General features: G+C 49.2%; 1 protein-coding gene across 4 annotated transcripts in view; it reads left to right on the forward strand.

Annotated features, from left to right (window-relative positions):
* GDPD5 (glycerophosphodiester phosphodiesterase domain containing 5) overlaps positions 1 to 22,904 on the forward strand; it is a 102,642-nt gene that overhangs the window by 23,006 nt on the left and 56,732 nt on the right. For 2 of the 4 annotated variants that reach the window (XM_066207618.1, XM_066207623.1), the window contains exon 2: positions 20,040 to 20,214. In XM_066207618.1, the coding sequence (XP_066063715.1) occupies positions 20,098 to 20,214 (117 nt within the window). In that variant the 5' untranslated portion in view covers positions 20,040 to 20,097. Of the gene's footprint in view, positions 1 to 17,510; positions 17,593 to 19,884; positions 20,215 to 22,904 lie in introns of those variants that run through there. The other 2 variants (XM_066207613.1, XM_066207628.1) reach the window with 2 other exon arrangements.

Here is a 22,904-nt window from a genome sequence, read left to right on the forward strand (position 1 = left end):
TTTACGAAACACTGTTTTTTTTCCCCCCCTCCCATTCTTTCTACACAGGTTGGGTGTCTTAAACTTCTCCAACCGCCAAAAAATCCACGGGGAGTTTTATTTCTTCACTGCCCAAATGTCTGGTGGGACAGATCTCCTTGGGAGCTCATTCAAGCATCCCCTTCTTTCTCACCCAAAGCAACAGGGGCTTAAAGTCCTTGGGGTTCCATCCTGGAGCTCCCTTCCTCTTGGATTGTGGAGGAAATCTGTTCATGGATTAGGCAGGAAGCTCACCTGGGATGTGGCAGGAAGAAAACAGCTTTGACAGTCTCTTCCACTTCCCAGGTACTTGTCTAAACCCTCAGGCTGTTTACAGTCTGGTTTTGGTGGGAAAGATTAGATGTTTTATTTAATATTCCAGCTCTTTTTTTTTTTTTTTTTTTTTCACCTGTAGGGTGAGGGAGATCTTTGTAATCTGCATCCCGTGGAGCTGCAGAAAGTTTCCCTGCCTGCAGCTGTACAGAAAAGGCAAGGATGAAAGTTATTCAGGAGGTGTTGGAATGTTCCAAAGCCTAGGGAGAGGCCAGAGGGGAGGTGAGGAATCACCTGGCAGGGTGTGCTTTGGGTGTCTTCATAGGTGGCGATGAGGATTTCTTGGATGTTTGGGAGGCTGGAAGAAGCCCAAGAGCTGTCTGTGTGTTTCATGTTTATTTAAACATCGGGTTTATACCACACACGCTTCCAGGGCCCAGGGTGTGGCATCTGAGAATGGTGGAGGAGAATTTTAAAGCCTTGGAGTGATTCACCTGCTCTCCTTTAGGATAAAACAAATCTTTCCTTAATCAATGCTGATAAACAGACTGCACATGGAAACTATCTCATTCCTTATAAGTTTTTTCATTGATTTTTTTTTTTCATTTTCTTGCAGTACAATCCCTTTAAATGTGAACCACATTTTTCTGCTCAGTGCTCTCTGTGGTGCTGATAATTCTTCTCTCCCTGACATTCTTTCATCCCTGGCTGTTTATGTGTGTATAAACGGAGAGCAACGATTCTGACTTGCCATCCCAGGGCTCTGTGACCATTTCAAACATAAACTCGGCTCAGGTCTCAGTTCTGTCTTTCCACATAATAAATTTACCAGCATTTATTGGTCTTTTGACATGCAGGTTTCCGAAGGGAAAAGAAAGAGACTGGCTGAACAAAGCCTTCTCTATGATCAGAGTTTGGGGCAGGCTTTGGACAGAAATTGCATTTCCTGGCCAGTGCAGCAAGGATTTTATGGCTCTATCTGTAATTGCATTTATGCCAAGAGGAGGTTTGGGGGCTGCTGGGTCCCATGCCTTACTCTGCATCATTCAAAGGTGAACGTGTATGATATATTCCAGGAATTGCATGCCAAGCACCGATGAAAACTCTGGGGTTTTTTATGGAAATTCATCACTGGAGACGGTTTTAGAGCCGTGCAGTAATTTGGGTTGGAAGGGACCTTGAAAACAATCTCATTCCATCCAGCCCCTGGCATGGGCAGGGACCTCTTCCACCAGCCCGGGTTGCTGCAGGATGGAGCTGACTGGGAAATGAGCTGGATCTCTGGCTGGGGTGACGCTGATGGCTCCTCTTCTTGGCTGCTTTTCTTCTTTGTGCTGACACAGCTCAGTGCTTTAATGAAAACCTGCTGCAGTGACACATCTTGGGCTCTCTGACCTGAGCTGGGGGTTTACCCGGGCAGCTCCTGTCCTGAGTGAGATCAGGTGGGTTTTTGGACACCTGGGAGGATTTCTCCTCTGGACAATTCTGTACTGGGAGGAAGGCTTCTTGTGGCTCCTGGAGATTACTCTGGTTTGGGGAGTGCAAGGTGAATTTTGCCACTGGTTCCAGCTGGGATCAGGGACTGGGCTGACTGGGCTCCATCCTGCTGGGGTTGGGAGCATCTGAAGGACAGGATTTTCCTGCAGAAGGTCCGTGGCTCCTGAGCAGGCAGCTCAGGAAGGCGTGGCTGAGAGCCTCAGCTCGGATAATAAAACTGGGAATCCTCCTGAGCCGGACGGGCTGCTGAGCCAAACTTCCTCTCCTGGCTGCCCGTTCCTGCCCTCTGGGATTCTCCTTGCCCCGGGACAGTGGATGGAGGCCTTGGCTTTCTGTGTGTGTCCGGCTGGCACTGCAGTCAACCCAGAGTGTCCGTCCCCTCCGTGGCTTTGTCCCTGTCCCCTTCCCATCCCGGGGGCTGCTTTGGAGGGAGGATGTGGGAAGCTTCCAGCCCTCCCAGCTCCCTGGAAGACGGTGCTGTTGGCCTGGGGGGCTGTGGCCTCGTTGCCTGGGCAGGAGGATGGTGGCCTTCACCCTCCTGCCTCCAGAAGAGGCATCACGGCAGCAGTTTTGGCAGGGCTGCTGCTCCTCTCCTGGGCTTGCAGAGCAGCAGTAGCAGCTGCCTCGTGGCCTCTCGCAGTCAGGAGGGAGAAGTAGGTCAGAATTTGCATTCTTTGCCCGGATTCTCCGCATAACTTGAGCGCTTTTTCCTTCTTTTTTCTTCTCTCTCCGTTAAACGCCTTGTTCCTGTGCGTGCGTGTGTTCCTCGGGCTCCCCTGGATCAGAGGGTGAAGACTCGCATTCAGATGTCTAATTGGTCTTTAATATCAGTCTTCCTTCCAAAAACACTTCTGGGAGACTCCTCGCACGCTGACAGACCAATCCCAGCATGTAAAATCCTGACAGAAATGCTTGGGGCAGCGTCTTCCTTTTCGGCTGCTGTGTTGTCTGGATCAGGAGTTGAATTTATTTTTTTTTCTTTTCCTCCTGTAGTTCTTATTTTGCATGACAAGAGCGAGTAATTGGGGTGAAATCATCTGTGCTGCAGACGGGGATGGTGAGATTTCTTTTCAGCGCTTCTCTGTATGGTTTTTTTGGGGTTTTTTTTTCTGTTTTGCAATGTCTCGATTGGGTGGGGGAGGAGAGGTGGAGCGCAGAAGGATTGTGGCAACCAGAGGAGCATCCAAGCGTTGCTGCAGGGCAGGCAAGGAAGATTTTTGGCGTGGTTTTGTGCAGCGTGAGGAAAAGAAAAAAAAAAAAAAAAGAGTTTTGCTGTGATGAGCCGGATGAGGTCTGATGTGGTGGGACAGGAAAGTTGTAGCTGCCCCTGGATCCCAGGGAAGTGTCCAAGGGCAGGTTGGACGGGGCTGGGAGCAGCCTGGGACAGTGGAAGGTGTCCCTGCGCATGGCAGGGGTGGGGCTGGATGAGCTTTAAGATCTCTCCCAACCCAAACAATTCCGTGATGATTCACTTGTGATTCAGCATCTCTGGCAGATTTTTTCAGTAATTTGGGGGAGAAAAAAGAAAAGGAAAAAAAAAAAAAAAAAGTGAATGTAGGAATGTAGCATCCTGAGATTGGGTGACTTTCCAGAGGGTGACAGCAAGACAGACGTGCTGCACGATCCTGGTCTTTCTCCACCCGTGGAGGTGATTTTTGATTTGGGCTTTTGTGGTTAAATCCTCCAGAGGCTTCGTGTGCGTTGCTGTCAGTCTGAAATAACGCAAACGGCGTGGTCTGAAGGCAGGTGGATGAGTGAAAGCGACAGAATTGCTGTGGCACAATCGTTATTTTAACGCGCTTTTGCTATATTTTTGGAGCGTAATTTTTAAGGTGTTTTTAAATTCTTCGCCGAGGTTTTGCTTTGTGTTTCTTACAACACGTACACGTTTTTAGCCAGAAACTCTTTTTTCCCCGAGGAGATCTCAGGCTGTTTCTGCTCTGTCTGCTTCGTGCTGGTGGAGCTGCCACCTGGATCTGTCTGAGGCTTGTGCAAAGAGCAGCAATTGTCATGTCTGCTCCCACTGTGCCCCCTTGAGCTGCCAAAAAGTGTCAGCAGCTCTGAGAAGGTTCTGCGCAGGGATGATCTTTTGGGAGCTGAGCTTTTCCCCCCGTCCTGCCTTTGCTGTTTGATCTCTTTCCTTGGGGCTTTGGCGCGTTCGAGCCTTGACAGTCGGAAGGCTGAGCAGAAGTAAACGGAAGGTTGAGTCTTTTTCAAGTTAAATCCGAATTTTTGGGCTTAACTTTTAAGTTAAACCCTACTTTGGAGTTGGATGAACTTCATTGGAGGGTAGATTTGGGAGTTGCAGTGAGATCACTTCTGATTTCTTTGTTCCCTCCTGTACCTGCTGCTCGCATTAACCCTACGGATGTCCTGTTGTTCCCCAAGGATTTTAGGCTGTAATATTCCTCCTCCATTGTGTATTCCTGTTCTCAGCGACCAAAAGGGGGAATTGAGTGTTGATTTTGGAGATGTGGGATGTGGCTGGAATCCCTGGCTCATGCTGTGGTCAAACCGGAGTGCTGTTAGCCTTCACTCGACATTCCTGCCTCCATAAAGAGCTTTTCCTGGCCTCTGCTGTCTCTGACCTGCCCTTCACCTCCAGGTGGGGTTTAAGCAAACCAGTTCTCCTCTGGCTTGAACTAAATCTGGACCTAAACCTGCCATCCTCTGCCTGGATCTGGAATTCCTTCCCTGTGGCTAAGAACGCTTGGGGCTGTTGTGTGGCGAGGGCTTGGCCACCTCGTGCCTGTCTCCTGAGCAGAATTTCAAAGCCCAACGAGATGAAAATGCACAAAGAAGCCTCTTCTGCCTCGGGGACCTGATTTTAGCAGGAAATCGATGCGAACTTTGGCTTCCTTGTGCAGCCTTGTCTTGTAAATAAGGGGGATGATGAATGGGTATCAGCTCAGCCCCTACCAGGCAATAAGTGGAGCTGGAAAGCCTTTGGACTAATAAACTGCACTGGAAGTTAAAGCAAAAATTCACCCTTGCCAGAATTCAAAGGTGGGGATGATCCCGAACGCAGTTTATGGGTCCTGAAAACGACTGCTGGCTGCCAAGCTAAAAATAAAATAAAAAAATACTCTCAGTGGTGAGAAACTCTTCTGGAGAGTATTTGCCCCGTAAAGGAGGAGAAAAGCTGCTGACAGCTCTGGTCTGGGGAGTGCAGTGCTGCAGCTTCCACAGCTGGTACAAAGCATGAACTGTGCAGTAGAAAATGAAAACCTCAGACTCTGTGCTGTGGCTGGGATTGCCTGGTGGGTTTGGCACCGGGTCTGCTGGAGCTGATCCTGTACCTGCTCTTATTTTTTTTTGTTGCTCTGTGAGGTGGTGAAACGGTTTAGGTTTTCTGTTGGGGCAAAAGAGGTGACATGGTTGGCTCTTCAGCATGACGTGGGACAGCAGCGAAACAACTCTGGTGATTTGTTGTCTCCTTTGTGCTCTGCTCCTTCTTCCAGTAATAATATCCCTGGATTTTGGCAGAGGCTTGGAGCTGAAGCTGAGGCTGTTTCTGGGTGTGTATTTTGCTCATCCTAAAGTGATGTCAGTATCAGGAGGAAGCTCTGAAAATTAGGGATATTGGCTCCTTAAGATGCTTAAGTTTGTAGCCACTTAGCTCAGCCCTCTTAAAAACAGTAATAATGAAGAAATATAAATAAAGATATGACTATAATCCTGGGTCTCCACCCTTCTCTCCTTATCTTGACAAAGAATCCCATTACCCTGCATCCTGTGCTGTTCCTGAAGTGTCTGACCAAGGAATGGAAGCTGAGGGGAAAGCTGGTGGCACAGGGTTGGGGTTTCCCAGCTCTGAGGGTCAGATCAGCCCTTTTGATCTTAGCACAGGAGAAAGCAAAAAGTGTTTCCCTGGCATAACCACTGGCTGTTCCTGTCTGAAAGCTGAGCAGCCTTTTCTTCTTGGAAACTTTCCCAGAGAGAAACCTGGAGCCCGTGGAGAGACTGAACCAGGGTTGGAAGCTTTAAACACGTTCATAGGATAGTTGGGGTTGGAAGGGAGCTACAGGATCCATCCCATCCCACCCCCTGCCATGGACAGGGACACCTTCCACTGTCTCAGGGTGCTCCAAGCCCTGTCCAGCCTGGCCTTGGACATTGCCAGGGATCCAGGGGCAGCCACAGCTTCAGATCCAGGGCCTGCCCACCCTCCCAGCCAAAAAATTCCTTCCTTATATCCCCATCTAACCCTGCTCTCTGTCCTGTCCCTCCATCCCTTGTCCCCAGTCCCTCTCCAGCTCTCCTGGAGCCCCTTTAGGCCCTGGCAGGGCTCTGAGCTCTCCCTGGAGCCTTCTCCTCTCCAGGTGAGCCCCCCCAGCTCTCCAGCCCCTGGAGCATCTCCGTGGTCTCCTCTGTACCTCTTTCCTGGCTTCCACCTCTGCTGGACTTCTGGGATTGTTGGGCTGGTTGAGCTTTCTCCAGCCCGTGGTAGGGACCTCCCTGTGCAGGGACTTTTATGATGGGACCTCCAGCAGCCGTTCCGTGGTGTTGGCTGGATGTGGGGCTGGGATCAGCCCCGCTGGCTGAGGAGAAAACAATCAGGAGGTCGTGTTGAAAATGCCTCTGTTGAGCTGAAGGAGGGATTTAAGAGGAACCACGCTCAAATCCCCACAAAACCCTGAGCCACCTGTTGCAGGGAGAGACCTCTGGAGCTGGGCTGAGCTGTGGCTTCACACCTGGGGGCTGAGCAGGTGTTGGGTGGCAGGGATGATCTGGCGTGGGGGTGGAAATGTCCTTAAGGTGTGAAACAGCCTCGAGAGAGAGAGAGACGGAGCGAGACGAGACTCGGCGCCGCCTCCGCGTCCTCGCTCCGCGGGGATTTTGTGAGGCCCGACAGATTTGGGGACCCGGGCGTGGGTGGTGTGTGAGGAAAGCACTTGGGTAACGTCCCTGGAATAGAAACTCAGCCCTGCTGCTGGAAGCAGGTGGTGTCAGCTGTCTGCCAAAACAAAGAGAGGGAAGGCTTTTCAGGGCTTCAGTCGGTCCGATACGCGAACTGGCGCTGAAAAAAGACATGAGAAAGCTTGAAGTTCTCGAGGGGCTTGGCAGGAGGCTGAACAGCGAGCAAGTCCATTTGAGAATACCTGGAATTCAAGTGGATCTCACTGGAAATACTGGGACAGCGTGTCTGTTTTTAGCTCAGGGAACAAGTACTGCTGAGGATGAGCCAAGCCCGGGGCTCTGGAGCTGAAGTCTCACAGGCTCCTCAGCAGGTTGCAGTTGCTGAAGAGAGAAATGAACCTTCCTGGAAAGCAGCACGGCCCAAACTCCCGGCTTGGTGGAACATGTAAAATTCCTTAGGGAGCTGGAAGTGAATAGCCAGGATTAAAGAGGGGGAGGATGTTGACTTCAGCAATTTGGCCAGTTGCTGGCTTGCGGGGGTTTCTGCTGGAAAAAAAGAGATTTCCAACCTGAGCAGCTTTGCTCTGTTGGAGTTTAGACATGAGCTGTAAACTTCGGGTTGTTTGCAAAGTTAAAAAAGGCTTAGCTACTACTGGAAGGAGAGGGGTAAAATACAAAATTCCTGCTGAGTCCTCTTTCCAGTGACTTCCTCACATTCCCTGAAGAAAGTGATGCTTCACTTATAAAAAGTGAAGTGGTTCTTCACTTATAAGAAAAAATCACGGAATAAATAGTTCAGCTTGTCAGGATGTGCAGGCTGACTCCAGAAGCACTGGATGGAGAATGAGCAGGAACCACCACAACCCCACTCTGTACCAAAAGAGTGTCAGCCAAGGGGTCTGAGTCTGGGTTGTTGGGGTTTTTTTGTTTGGTTTGGCGTTTTTTTGTTTGTTTTTTTTTTTTTTTTTTAAATTGGTTTTGTCTTTTTTGACTGATAGGCAGTTTCCTGCAGGATTCACAAAAACACACAAGATGAAATCGAGAATTGGTTGAAAAAGGTGTCTTCTAGCAGCTGCACGGTCTTCTCCACCCTAGAGACAAAAATAATAAAATCACTGGATTTATTTGTATTCCTTTCCAACTTTCTGTTGAGCTGGAAAGGACAGAGAGAACATGGAAAGTTTAAGTCATGGCTCTCACCTGTGGCCTTAGAGCCAAGGAAGGCAACCAGCTTAACTCAGTGAATACAGAGGATAAAATGACTTTTTCCATGAGTGAGGCATCTTCTGTCTCATCCATCTCTAGGACTTATTGGTCTGATTCTTGCTGCCTTGAGGATCCATGGATTTGTTTCTTCTCAGCTTTCTTGGAAGAGCTGCACTGCACAGAGGAAGACTCTGCTTCAGGTGGAGCTTCCATTCATTGCCTTTTCAGGAGAAGCAGTCGCAGCCTGCTGAGCTAAATGCTGTGACCTGATGCCTCAAATACTGAATGGGGAAGGTGCAGTGTCTGGTTTCTCTCTCTGAAATAAGGTGTTTCACTAAGGCTGGGGTTGGTAAAGGTCTGGCAGAGGTGCTGATAATGCCAGGATTGAGGTCAGGGAGGAAAGTGCCTCCTTCCCCTTGTGACCCTGGAGGGCTCTTACATAACTGTTCTAAACCAGCTTAACAGAGAGCTGGGATGGGGAGGGGAAATAAAAAAAGCACACTAGGGGAAAGATTGCTGATAAGCCCAGAGAATCCAAAAATAGGAGCAGGCTCCAGGGAATGCAGGAGAACCTGCTGGAGGTAATAATCTGGAGGTTGGCAGAAATTCAGGGGATTCGCACCAGCCCTGAGCCAGACAAACCCCAATCTTGGACCCTAATCTTGATGGGAGGATACCTGTGATGGTTATGAATTGTGTCCTGGCTGGGGAGGACCAAAAATAAAACCTCCTTAAGTTCTGGCCATGCCTCACCTCGAAGAGGATGCTCCCATCCCAGGGATGCAGGGAAATTGGCTGCAGTGGTGAAAGCAGGATGAATGTTCAGATCCAGAGGATGTGGAATGGGGTGAGCTGGAAGAGATCTTAAAAACCATCTTGCTCCAACCAGATCCTTTCTCCTACCTTCAGCTAGACCAGGTTGTTCCAACTCCATCTTGTCCTGGAAAACTTCCATGGATTCCTGTTTTCAGCTGAAAATAATTCCTGAAACACGGACAAAGAGCTGCACTGCCAGATTTGGGAACAAAGACTTGACTCTCTCCCCGTTCCAAGTCGTCTTTCCCTTTTTTCCCCCCCTTCCCCATGACACATTCACCTGGTGATTTCTTGTGCCATTTCCTTCTGCTTTCATGGAACAAAAGGAGATTCCTTCTCTTTTCTGCACCCAGTTATACTTTGCTAGCCTGGAAATTAACACTTTTTCAGGGAAAAAACTCCTCCACTTCTTTACCTTTCATTTTCTTTCCTTCTTTCCTGGCGAGCTCTTTTCCTGTGGAATTCTGGTTTATCCAGTCTGGATACTGGTGGCTTTAAAACCTTGGTGTGCTCATCCAGGGAACAGCAATTTTTAAAACTGATCTGCCCTTGAGGTTTCAGTAATGTGTAAGAACCATTCCAGCAAAAAAGAAGGGTATTGCTGGTGTTCTTTTTTTGTTTCCTTTTGGGGTTTTTGTTTGTTTGTGGGTTTTTTGTTTGGTTTGGTTTTTGTTTTGTTTGTTTGTTCAGTCAGTTGGTTTTTGGTTTTTGGTTGGTTTTATTTGCTTCTAATGCTTATAAAGCCTAACCCTGAAATTTCTTGCTGAAACTTCCCACTTGCAGCAATCATTTTTTTGGGGGGGTACTTGGTGCTTTCTCTTAATTTGCTGAACAGCCCAGTATTTTCTTTTTTTCAGTCTGTTTAAAGCAGTGGCAGGAACTGGCTTGGCCAGCGAATTATTGAGTGTGAAGTCAATTATTCAATGCTCTCGATGTTTTCCTACTTAACCAAAAAACACTGACTCAAGAGCAAGTGCAGTCTGGTTTCTTTGGGACTTATTTCAAATCTTTAATCTTCCCACTTCCATCCTTTCCCCTCTCCAGCTGTACTCGCTGATTAGTCTTTGACAGCAGGCTGGGCTAGAACTGCTCTTCCTTTGGGGGGGAGGTTTATTTGATCTTTTCTCACCCAGCAGCAACTCTTGGAGAGCATTCCAGCTGGGCTGGAAGAGGCTGGAGCTCCAGGGAATCGCTGCCTGGGCAGGGGAGGAAAGGTAGGAGAAAGCAAGGAACAGGAGCAGAGGCACTTACGCAATCTCACTGTGTTTTGGTAGGAAAATTAGCTGGAATGAAAGAGATCCTGGCTCGTGGAAGGAAAGCTGCTTGTCTCCTACCCAGCCAGGAGCTGCTCTCAAAGGCAGGATCTTAATCTGATGGGCTGAAAACCCGGAGTGGCTTTCTGGAAGTGGGATAAAAGCCATTTCATCCTGGAAATGCTGTGTTTGTGTGCAGCTGCCTTGCCCTTTCAAGTTCCACGGGCTAATTTTCCTGGGAACCTCTTAGATAAATGGGTATGAGACTAACAACAACAACAATAATAGTAATAATAAGAGCTTTTCTGTGGAGTTCTGTGCTCTGGAAAGCTCTTCTCTGCTTCCTTGGGACGTGGCTGCTGTTGGTCTGTATTCCAGTGGGAGCTGCCTGCCCCACCTGGGCAGGGGGTTCTGTCTTCAGAGCAAGTGTCGCCCTGAAGATTGCACTTCTTCTCAGGCTTGCCTAGGGCTGGCTCATCAGAAAGATGTGCAGGAAGCCTTTTTATTGAATTCTTCGCTCGCGTGGTGCTCAAAGATCCGCCTTGAGCGGCGTCCTGGTCTCTGTCTGGGTGCCAGGGATGTGTTTCTGGGATGGACAGGGAAGGTCGCTGTGGTGAATGGATGTGTTCCTGTGGTCAGCCTCACTGACTGAGGGATGTTTGCATAGCTGGTGTTGATTCTGTGCTGAGCGTTTGCTCCCCCGATGTCATACAGCTACTTGAAAAAAAAAAATTGAACTCCCAACTTGTCCTTTTTCCTAGAAGGCTTAGAGTGGTGCAGAGGAGGAGAGAGAAATGCTGTTGCATCCCGGCCCCTGGGCTCCTGGGGGATTTAGCCGCTCCAGATGTTTGGATAAACAGCTCTGGGCTGGCAGCAGTTTCCCACCCAACTGCTGTGTTTTAATGGACCCCTGGGGGTCTTGCCTGGAGGATCGTGTTCTCTGGAGCACGGGGCTGAGGGTCTTAAATAATGACCTCAACTGAGATTAGTGCTTGGAGGAATCCCAGATGGGGAGAGCTCGGTGCCAGCGTCTCCAGCCCCCAGGCTCATCCTAACCCCCCTGAGGTTGCTTTGGGATCCCTTTGATATCAATCCCAGAATGGTTTGGGTTGGAAAAGACCTTGAAGCTCCGCCAGCTCCACCCCCTGCCACGGGCAGGGACACCTTCCGCTATGCCAGGTCGCTCCAAGCCCCGTCCAGGCTTGAACAATTCCAGGATTTGGGCAGCCACAGCTTCTCTGGGCAGCCTGTGAGAGAACAGGACCAGCTTGCTTTGAGGACAGATGTCTGCGGGTGTCCCTGATTATACTGAAAACATCATTTTGCTGCTAATGTGCCAGCGGTGACCCTCTGGAAGAGGGTCACTGGTGCTGGGAAAAGGGCACCAGGACACAGGGAGTTAATGCTCAGAGGATCAATGCTCATCCTGTTAAAAGTTCCCAAAAAAATGACTGAAAGCCCTTGGACTAACAGGCCTTGGGTTTGCATCACTAAATGAGTTTGTGAGTCCCTCATGACTGGGCCTTTCCATAAGGAAAACAAGACAGGAGCTGATGTAACTGGCAGATGGAGCCTTGTTGTCGTGTTTTCATTAGAGCAGGACTCTGCAGGCAGGAGCTGGAAATGTCTGAGGCTCTGGGAGTGCCCCCGTGGATGGAGGGGCGGGTTCCCTTCCTGACCTCACCCTCTCCCCCGTCCCTCCTTGTGTCAGGGTGACCTCAGCCCGCATTTGGAGAGGCTTTTTTGGGAAGCGGGGAGCGTTTTAAGACTGATGCAACTGCTTGCCGGGTCAATTGAGAAAATTCCTTTCTCCTGAAAGATTCATGCTGCAGCAAACAGAGTGGAATCCTTTTACCCTTTAAATCTTCCTGAAGATCAACACCAGCTTTTGGCAGGATACAGGAATCACGGGCAAGACAGGCATTTACCTGGGGCTGAGCGACTCTGGAATTGGGGGGGTTGTAACCTGGCTCTTGTTACCCATTTCTTTCCCTGGATGCGATTTTCCTTTCCCTCGTGACAGGAAAACTCTCCTGTCTGTCTCCTTGCATTGAGCAGAGACTGATTTGTACAGAACTGGAAAAAAAAACACCCCAGTAATAACTGGAAGGAGGCTTCAGGAACACGAGGCAATCCTCTGCTTCGTGGGCACAGTAGAGGGGTAAAGTGGATGTTTGCCTTCCTCTGGCAGAAATCAAAAATCTTCTGTGCCCCAGGGGTGGAGGAGGGGATGGGGGATGCATACATCTCATTTTTTCCAACATCGGTTTTTGTTTCCGTGTTTTTCAAGCTGCAGTGGAGGTGATGAAAGGCTGGCTTTGCTTCCTGAACCTCTCCTGGGCTTCACCAGTTATCTCGTGGACCTTAAAGCCCACCCAGTTTCACCCCCTGCCACGGGCAGGGACACCTCCCGCTATCCCAGGTTGCTCAGGAAGGCAAAGCAAGTTTTTCTCCTTCATTTATTAGCTCCTCTGCTACTTAAGAACTCTTTTTTTTTTTTTTTTTTTTTTTTTTTTTTTTTTTTTTTTTTTTTTTTTTTTTTTTGTGAATAATGCCTCCTGCAGCCGTATGGAAGGAATCAAATCATAGGAAATAAAGAGCTTGTAATCCCTTTAACTAGGACTTTCCACCTCTCATTAAGCCAGAGAGATTCATGCCTAATTCTCGGGGTAGCAGTTGCACAGCAGATGTGCAGGCTATCGATTGGAAAACGACTCTTGCCGGGTTTGTTTTCCATTTTTTTTCCCCCCTCCCCTGCCTTGCTGTTTCCATTCCAGGGCGTGCAGTGGGTGTGGAGGCACTTGGCTCCCTCTCAGATGAGCGTTCCTGGGGTTGTTGGTGCACTTTTCTCTTCCTGCTGGCAGGAGCCGGGTTTCCAGCAGGGAATGTGGCTGAGGGAAGGCAGCGATGCGTGGGGCAGGCTCCTGCTCCAGCTGCTGACACCTGGCAGGGAAGCTGAAGCCCGGCCCTTGCAGGGTGACACCATCCGTGGGGAGCTCTTCGTGGCTGTGTCTGAAAAGGGGAAGACCAGGAGAGGGGGAGGAATGCTTGCCTGAAGAGGAAGCTGCCTTGTCGGGGTGTGCATGTTCAAACCCAGCTCTGTTTCCACTTAATTTCTCAGCAAAAACGTGCTGGTAGTGGGTAAGGCGTGGTGCAAACTTCTGGTTTGCAGCTTGGTGAGGACGGGGAGTCTTGGGAGAAGAAAAATATTCTGTAACCCTCTTAATTCTTTAAATATTTTTTAAATTCCTTGTTGGTGCACGGGTTTCGTTTAGCATCCAGCTGCGCTCTCCTGGGTTGTCTCCTCATTCTTCCCATGACGTTTTTTTGCTGCCTGTTTCTCACCTGGCTGTCTCTGCTATTTGTCATCCCCCACACCATACCAACACCACAGGACATTCTCTGTCAGAGGCTCTTCAGGCAGCAGAAGCTGAACATGGGGTCTCTTAATCAAGACACTCCCTTCCCATCCTCCTTCTCCCAGAGGAGTTTGGTGTTTTCCTGCCTGTCCCTTTGGATTTGTGGCTCAGATTCCCTCCCCTTCCCCGCCAAGATCAACAGGGCTGGCTCCTGGTGGTGTCTCACCTCACCTTAGCTGCTGCTGTAGGTTGTCACTGGTGGGTTCTCCTGCTGCCCTGGGATGTTTCTGGAATGCTGTCCCGAGGGGACTCCACCAGACACAGACTTGGAGAGGTGGAAAGGTTTGACTTCCTCTGCCAAAAAAAAAAAGAGATTTCACGCACTTTGGGCTGCTCAACATTGCTCTTTGCTGCTTCTAAAAGCCAAGAGCCTTCTTAGACTTAAAAGATACGAGAAATTCACGAGTGGGGAAATTCCATCTCCCCACCAGCCCCCAGAAGATGAAGCTCTTTTAATACTCAGGTTGTCAGAAATTCTTTGGCAGAGGGGACCTGAAGCATCCCGTGTTTTTCCTCATGCTTTGCTGCTTGGAGTTACTTCAGAACCTGCTTGTGGAGTCGCCTGGTGTTTTTGGATCTGCGGCAGATTTTGGGGTTTTCAGAGCTGCGCCAACACCTTGACCTGCCAGGTTTGTGCGGAGAGCAGAGGTTGTGTTTAATTCTTGCTCTGCCAGAAGTTTACACAGGTTTTTCCGGTGCCCTGGTCCTCTTCTTCCACCCTTTCAAAGTTCCAGGCACCCATTCCCGCCTCACTCGGTGGAAAACATTAAGAAGCTCTGTTGCAGAGGGCGTTAGTCCGTCCTGTGCTTATTTATTTAGGGAGATTAAAGTCTAAGTTTTTCTTTTGTAATCCCTTTGAAGTATTTATCTTTTGAAGTCTGAATTTTCATTAACTGGAAGTGTACAAGCCCCGAACTACACGCTGCCCTAGTTTCAAAGCTGTAATTTTTATTATTTATTTTTTTTTGGTGGAAAACGTTTAAGAACAATAAACAACAGGTCAGACTCGCGGGGGCTCCATGTCAGCCAGATCCTATTTGGGATGTGTCTGTTTGGGTCACCCCTTGCCACTTTTTGGGATCAAAGGGGCTCTGCAGGCTCTCCCTGGGTTGGGATGTAGCCATGGATTTTTGGGATCTTCAGGGAGACCGGGATGTGTGCTTCTGAGTGCTCTGCCAGACCAACACATGGCCCGTAGAGCTTTCTTTCAGTTTTTAAATTTGTTTTTTCCCTCCACTCTTATTTTCTGTCACGGAGGCAGCAGCACTCAGCTTTAAGGACAAGGATGTTGTGCTTTCCTGCCTCAGTTCCCATCCAAAAGATTCCATCTATCCACATGCACGTGGCAAGGGATACTCTGCCGCAGTTGATCTTTTTGGTTTGTTCGCCAGAGGGGGGGAAAAAAAGAAATAGATGCTGACCGGAGTTTTGATTTATCTGCTGCTTTTGTTCGTGCAGTGTTATCAGTGTGAAAATGAATGTTTGCAGCCTGGAAAAAGTGGGTGGGAGACCTCTGACCCGACCCAATTTCCAGAGTGGGGAATAACAACGTGTTGGGAAGAATAACTCTGGGTCATCAAAGGGGTCGTTGCCTGGGCGTCCTCCACCCCCAAAAATGGATCACCTGAGGCTGTTTCCTGGCTTTGGGGGTGTCCCATTCCCGCCTTGAAATGAAATCTTGGATCTTGCAAGCTGAGACGCTTTGGGTTTGTGCCAGCAAAACGTGGAGAATGGTGCTCAGTGTGTGTGTGTGTTTGTGTGTGTGCATCTCGATTTCTTCCCCTGGGAGTGGCCAGAGCAAACAGCCCGCAGTAATAGCTTGTTATTAAACAGATGGGGATATTGACCCTCTTCCATTTCCATTTTCCAAGTCGGGGAAAATGAAATTGCATTACTTTGGCTTGGATGAGTTCAGTTTAATAATAAAATGAAAAAAAAAAAGAAAAGTGTATGAAAACCAATGGGAGAGCGCATGAAAATCCCAAGAATTTAGATCATTTATACGATTTCAGCCCTGGCTGGACCACAGAGATTTCTCTTCTGTTTTTCTTTTTATTTTTTGTGCACAGAACTGTGGAGTTTGCTCTGCAGCAGCTTAATTTTTTAGAAAGCGTTTAAGGAAAATCGGGATTTTCCAGCATAATTAGGGAGACGACTGACAAGCAGCCTTACAAGCATATCAATAGGGCTAATTGATTATCAGGGATGCTCTCACCTAATTGGCATAGGAAATTATTTGCTTAACAAGGTTTTAAGCATAATTAGATTAATACAAGTTTTAGGAGAGATGGAGATGTTGAATTTAGAGAGATTCTTGATAAACAGTGATCCCAAGAGTCACCGACCAGAGGAAAAAACACTTCTTTTCATGTGGAAATCAGCAGAATCTGTCAAAGCTCTTTTTAAAAATGAGTTGATGTAAAAAAAATTGAGCTCCAATACCCCATGAGCCTCTCTTTTTTATGTTTATTTGTATTGCAAGTGGGGTGAGTCTCCTTGGGCCCGGATTTTGGGAGTTGGGAGCCTGTGTGCTCAGGGCTGGTTTTGGTTTTGAGTGTCCCACGTGCTTCTTCCCCTCGTTCTCCCCCCAGTTTTACCTCTCTGAAACCTTGGGAGTGTCCTTGTGAAAGGCTGAGGTTTTTCCATTGGATAGCTCTTCCCAGCCGTGCCTTGGCAGGTGGAGAATCCTGTAGGAGACCTCAGGTGTCTTCCACATCTGCACGGGTGGGGTTATTGGAGAGACGAACGTGTGTCTGCCTCTTTCCAAAGGCTTGGCTTTGCTCCGACATCTCCCGAGGCTTCAGGATTCCATGGGTTGGTGGTGGCCCTGGCAGCGCTGGGTTCCTGGTTGGACTCCATTATCTTCGAGGGCTTCTCCAGCCTTAATGATCCCACGATTTCATTATTCATGACCCTCCATCAAAGCGTCCTTGGCCGTGTTTGGGGTTTTCTTTTGGATGGGCTGATCCAAACCATCCCGAGTGAACCGTGCTGGGTGTCCAGAGCTGTCCACGGTGTGGCTGGAACGTGCAGTAAAGCTGCTGGTCCCTGGGCTTTTAAAAACCACGGAATCTCCTGAGCTGGAAGGGACCCACAGGGATCATCCAGCCCTGAACAGACACCCCAAAATCCCACCCCAGGCATCCCTGGCAGCGCTGTGCACACACTCCTGGAGCTCTGGCAGCCTCGGGGCCGTGCCCATTCCCTGGGGAGCCTGGGCAGCTCTTCTGAGGGAAGAGCCTTTTCCTAAATCCAACCTAAAGCTGCCCTGGCACAACTTCAGGCCATTCCCTGGGTGCCGTCCCTGTCCCAGAGAGCAGGGCTCAGTGCCTGCCCTCCTCCTCCCCTCGTGGGGAAGTTGTACCTGCAGTGAGGTCTCCCCTCAGTCTCCTCGCAGGGGGATCAAAGGGGAGAAAGCCTGGACTGCAGCAAGCCTTGGGAAAGGCTGTTAAACCTGCTCCTCTGCAGCTTCAGCCCCACTATTTACTCGGAGCACTTCAGGACTTGGGCTGTTGCTCTTCCCCTCACTAAAATGAGGGCACTGAGATGCTTTAGTGATTGGTCTTGATTGCTGCCTTCCCTCTCCAGTCCAGGTGTCTGAATATTGCCCTGAGACTACAGGGGTGGGAGGAGTTAACTCAGAGGGAGAAAAATCCAAAAAATTTTGGGCCAGATCTCCCCAGAGAGCTTCACTTTTAAATTTGCAACTTCTTTTTTCTTTTTTTTTCTTTCCCTTTTTTTTTTTTTTTTTTCCTTTTCCTTTTCTCCGAAGCTGTTTGGAAAGGAATAATGTGTAACCGATACCTCCACTTCAGCATCTCAGAAGTGCAGTGTGTGCTAATTAAGCATCCTGGAGCCTTTGGAAAGTGCTCCCACTGTATTTGCAGATGGAATCTACCCCGCTCCCCCTTTTTGGCCAAGTGGGCTGCGTTATTCAGCCCTGAGAAGCTCACAGCCACTGGCAGACAATGCATCTTGAAAGTCAAGGCTGAGAGCATGAGTGGGGTTTGTGTTTTCTATTTTATTTCTTTCCCCCCCCGCCCCGGTGCACGTTGCTGGATTTGAATAATTAATGCCTGTTGTCTTGCTTCCTGTTTTCATTTCTGTATGTAATGCTAACCAGCAGTGGGCTGAATCATTCATAGGCTGCTTTCTCCACCTCGACAGCTGGAGATGTCATGGGAACAGTGATTGTGAGGTGCTGCAGACTTTCTGCTGCTCCCTTAACTCCATTTCTGGCAGCAGGAGCAGTAAGTATCGAGTCCATGCTCTCGGCCAAGCGAGGCTCTCCGGGCAGATGGTATCAGTGTGGTTTCTCTCCCTGCAGCTCCTGTTGCTGCTCAGGTGTGTGTGGAGGGGAGGGTGGGTGCTGCGTTTTGTCCTTTCCCATCTGGTTCAGGCTTTTATGGATCTGGGTGTGATGCTCACGGAGAAGAGGGGATGGTTTTAGGCTTGTTGGCTGTGCCTCTTGCAATTACGCCGTATTTAGGAATGGATTTTTTTTTCAAACTCATCTTAGTTTTCTTTTGTCGTGGTGCTTTTCCTGAGTTTTTGTGGAGAGCAGCCTGGAATTCTGGGCTCCCACAGTGCCTGCCTTTGCAGTGAGAGGGACCAGGGTGGGAGCTTCACTTGGTGCCTTTTCAGCTGTCTTTTCCCTTGGACACTGCGAGGGATCCAGGGGCAGCCGCAGCTTCCCCGGGCACCCTGTGCCAGGGCTCACCACCCTCACAGGGAAGGATTTCTCTCCCGTCAAATCGACACAAATTCTTGCAAGTGACCAGATGAAATACCCGGTGAAAGCTTCTGTGAGTGGAGCTGACCTGTCTGCCCTCATGCTTTGCGTGACCAGAGAGGTGGAAATCAGGAGAGATGCTGTCCTTTGGAGAGGAATTCGTACAGGATTGCTTGGAACAACCGTAGCCTTGTAGGTTTTCAGGGTGGGAATGAGGAGGAGTTGTTGGCCGGGGAGTTGTTAACAGGCTGTGAACGATTTTTACATCCTGCACAGATCCCTCAGCGCCTTGTACATCACTCCACGCTGGGACTCTTCAGGGCGGGGAGGATGGTTTTGCCCGAGACCTTTAAATAGCGTCCAGTTTTGCACGTCCTCGGTGCTTCTGTCCCATTGTGACAGTTTCTGTGCCCGCGGTGGGAAGGCAGAGGGGGACACTCATTTCCTGGGGATGGTCTCGAAGCTGAAGATGGGAGGCAACTTGAGCAGTGACTGATGCTGAGCTTTTTATAACTAGCAAGAGGAGAGGTGAGAGGCGGGCAGGGAGGTGACCTCGACACGGGGGCGGGCGGGGGACGTTTTCAGCAAACAGCTCCCGTGTCAGGCTGGCTTTGTCTGTGCCTCTGTCCTGCTTGTCACCCCCCAGGGGACGAGCAGAGCCACGTGGGGAGCTGGGCTGGCCACAGCGTGGGGACAGCGTGGCTTGGAGCCACAACAACCTCCTGCCTCCGGGGTGCTGATGAGTGTCAGGGCCAGGCTGTCCTGGGCTGTCAGCACGGAGCGTGAGTGGACACGGACACGGGATGAGCTGTCCGTGTCCCTGCTGACATCTCCAGACTGCACCACTGTGTCTGCGCTGCCTGCAGCATCCCTTTGTGCATCAGCTGGACCGAAAAATACGGTCAGCCCTGCTTTTGGAGGCTCCCTTCCACGGGATGTGGCAAGGAAAACCTTTGATTTGGCTGGTTTATCTCCCTAAGCCCAGCCACGCTTTGCTGATGCCCGTGAGGATGTTGCTACTCGGCTGTCACAGCTTTTCCCAAGACCTGAGCCCTGGGAATATCCCACAAGTGAGGAAGCAAAGCGTTTCCCCTGGAGAGGGTGGGATTTGCTGCCCACACAACTCTGCGCTCTGGGGAAAGGTGGGCAAGCACTTTGCAAGCTCAGCTGCTGTCAAACTCCACTCCCAGCCCGCTGGTGATGCACACAGCAGCAGCGTGTGGGGCTGTGGGTGCACACCTGCGCTGCTGGAAGCTGTGGAAAAAGTGTGGGATCAAGCACGGCTCTGCATCCCTGTGAGTGCTGGAGAGGTCTGTAAAGGGAGAGGGTAATACCTAGGTTGTGTATTTTGTGTACACACACGCTGTGTTCTGTATTCTTGGGGTTTTGCTGTGCAGGGATCCTTGCTGCTCCCCTTCCAGCTCAGGGTAGTCCATGATTCTGTGAGGCTCCTTCTGCAGGAGGCATGGAAGTGTTTATTCCTCGTCTGGGACTGTTTTGCAGGCTCCATGGGATGCTGATGATAAACTGCTTTAGCTTGGCTCAGCTTCAGCTTTGTGGAGGTCTCTAAATCGATTTTCAGGTTGTTCTTGCAGCAGCTCTGTCTCTTTCCACTTCAGTCATTCATAAAAGCCCGATCACCTGGGCTGCAGATCATCATCCTCCTGCTTTTGCCCTCACGTGGCTTTCCCTGCCGATAACTCCTGCGAACACGTTTGCTTTTGGTGGTGTGGGGGAAGCTGCGCAAGGAAATAAAACTTGCCAACTAATTAAACTTCTTGGTCTCGTTGAGTAACGAGTGGGAGATGTTGGCAGGGCTGGGAACGGATCCGATTCTCATCCCTCCTCTCAGTAGCCAGAGGAGACGGTTAATTATTAAATTGCTTGTTAACGTATTGAAATATCGCTCGGGATTTTAATTTCCTTTTTTTTGTTGTTGTTGTTGTTTTCTCTCCTTTGCCTCAGGGCGCTCCCAGGAGCTGATGGATGTGTGGTAGCTGGCTGCGGAGGGGCTGGAAGGAGCATGGTTAAACACCAACCCCTGCAGTACTACGAGCCCCAGCTATGTCTGTCCTGTCTGACCGGGATCTACGGCTGCCGCTGGAAACGGTACCAGCGGTCACATGATGACACCACCAAGGTGAGCAGGTGACAGCAGCTGGCTGCCACCTCTGCCCTGTCCTCTTGGCTTGTTGTGGGTCTGGGTTGAAAGTATGGAATTTTTGATTTTTTTCCCCCCCCTTATTTATCGTTGGAAGTCCAGAAAAGCAAAGCTGTCAAAGCAGTTTTCATGGTTCAAACAAAAGGGGGAGATGTTGGAGCCCTGGGCACTGAGAATTTCAGGCTTTCTGTGCTGACAGGCACTGAGCCTCAAGAAAACACTGCATTCGACCTGAGCCCGTGGAACAGGCTTCCAAAATTGAGTGACAGCACTGGGATTGTGGGTGTGGGATTTGAATAGAAGCGTGTGATATCACAGGGTGGAAAACTTAATGTTTAAGGTTTTAGTAGATAGTAACATATATAAAACAAGATGGAGGATTTAGGGCATGGGTTAAGTTCTTCTTTCACCTTCTCCTCCATGGGTCTGGGTGATACTTTGTAATTGGGGAGAAAAATCCACATTGCGGGCCAAGGGTGGTCGGTTATTGAGTTAAAAGTAAAAATCATATAGGTGTCATCTCGTTATTGGATAACGAGTCCTTAAAAGACCTTGTAGAGAGTTAGAGCCATTTTCTACCTTGTTAGCCAGAACTCACAGCTTGTGAGACAGAATTAATAAACATCTGAGTCCGAACACAAACACTGTGTGGGAGCTTCAATCCCAGCTCTAACAGCACAAGAAAAGAAGATAAAACCCCCACATTTTATTGGCTGGGATGTTTTCTGGGAGCTGTTGAGCATGGCAGGAGGTCCTGCCCATGTGGCTGCTGTAGAGATGGGCACAGTGAGGTTGGTGATGCTGCTCCAGGGGATTGAATGTGTCCAAATCTGTATTGTGGTAAAGGGGAACACTTTCCTTGTGGTTTTTCACTCCTTGCTCTGTGTCCTGCTGGTGCTTGCGGCACCCTTGGCTGGATATGTAGGTCCCATCTTTCTGCAGCATCTCTGCCTTCAAGGTGTGGTTTTAGTGGCAGCCCCAGAAGGGGCTTGATGATCTTGGAGGTCTTTTCTAACCTTTATGGTTCTGTTCTTGCCTGGGACAATGAGTTTGTGGCTGCCCCTGGATCCCTGGAAGTGCCCAAGGCCAGGCTGAACGGGGCTTACAGCAGCCTGGGATAGTGGAAGGTGTCCCTGCACGGGAGGAGTGGGACTGGGTGATCTTTAAGGCCCCTTCCAACCTAAACCCTTCTGGGATTCAATGAAAGGCGGCAGAAGGTGAGAGCAAGCTGGGGCTCAGTGGGAAAGCTGTTGGAGGTGACTTTTCCCTCCCCTGGATAAATACAGATGGTAAGAGCTCTGGCAGAGGGAATCCAGGCAATGAGGCTCAGCTTGCACCCTCCCCTCTTGTTCTGGGCTGTGAGATGAGGTCTTGTGGCGTGTTGATAGGTGTGAAAATATTGTTGTCAAAACCACCCCGTTACATCATCTGGGTAAGGATTTTGTTTTACTCTTCTCCTGTACTCCCGTGTTGCCTGGGATGGTTTTTTAAAGTGTGCTTACACGTTAAATTGTTTTTTTTTTTTTTCTTTCCTTCTTTAATTCTTGTTTCATCTGGAAGTGCTCCCAGGAGACCCCTTTGGTTGCTTTTTGAAATGCTTAATTTTGCTCTCCTATCGCTTGGCTCCTCTGTTCTGTTTTTAAGCCTATAACCCAGGGATCTTCTTGGCTCTGGAGTGTTTTTCCTCTTGGAAAAGCAGCTGTGAAGGAGCAAACAGGACTGTGTGGCAGATCCCGTGCCAGAAATGCTCCTGGTTGTGAATTGCAGCCGTTGTTGGCGCTGCAGCTTGGCCGGGAGCTCCCCCGGGAATTGGGAAGTGCAGCCCAAAACAAATTTCCTTGTGCAAAGTAAGAGTGTGTTGGTGCTGTTTTCCCTCTGCTTTCAGCCTGGCCAGCTTGGTCTGGGTGACCACTTTGAGCCAGCAGAGCATTACAGTTCTTGGCTAAAAATTTACAGAAAAGTCTCCGTGAATTTCTCAGTGAAATCTGCCTCTGCTTGCCTTTCCAAAAAAATATCGGTGGCAGCTTTCCAAGTCTCCCTGGAATTTCCACTGCTTTTTGCTAGTGCTGGAAAGGAATTCGTTGTGTTTAAAGGTAGCTGATCCAGGCTTAAAAATATGTCCAGTCTGAGCTGGTCTTTTTAAAATCTGTGTGAGGCTTCAACTTCCACTTGGGTCAAAGAGAGATGGGGACAGCAGCAGGAGTAGGAGAAGAAAGCCTAGAATGAGCTGCAGGCTGTGTTATCTGCTTCCTTGTTAAAACATCAAATTCCCCAGAATAAAAGGCTTTCCTCCAAATTTGGGTCACGACCCTACCTGGCCTCCGTGATACCTTCAGCTGCTTCCTGTGAATCTTTGTTGTCTGAATTGTGCTGCACCTCAGCAGCCAGAATTTTAATGATGCCTCTCTTTTTTTTTTTTCCTTCAAATGTACGCACATCAAGCTTTCTACTCCACGTTAAAAATTTACATGAAAATGAAAATTTTAATTGGACACCTGAGTTCTAATTTTTTTTTTTTTTTGAGAGGCAGGCTGCTGGAATTGTCATTATCCTTTGCTTTTCTCTGATCTTTGAGAATGAAGAGAGGGGCTGAAGGCGCACAACCAATACACTCTGATCTCCTTTTAAAATTTTGAACGTTTACAAAATTCCTTTTTTCTGTTGCGGGC

The sequence above is a fragment of the Chamaea fasciata genome, unplaced genomic scaffold (assembly GCF_029207755.1).
Source record: "Chamaea fasciata isolate MVZ Bird 193981 ecotype frontalis unplaced genomic scaffold, bChaFas1.0.hap1 SCAF_2, whole genome shotgun sequence".
Classification (NCBI taxonomy): Eukaryota; Metazoa; Chordata; class Aves; order Passeriformes; family Sylviidae; genus Chamaea; species Chamaea fasciata.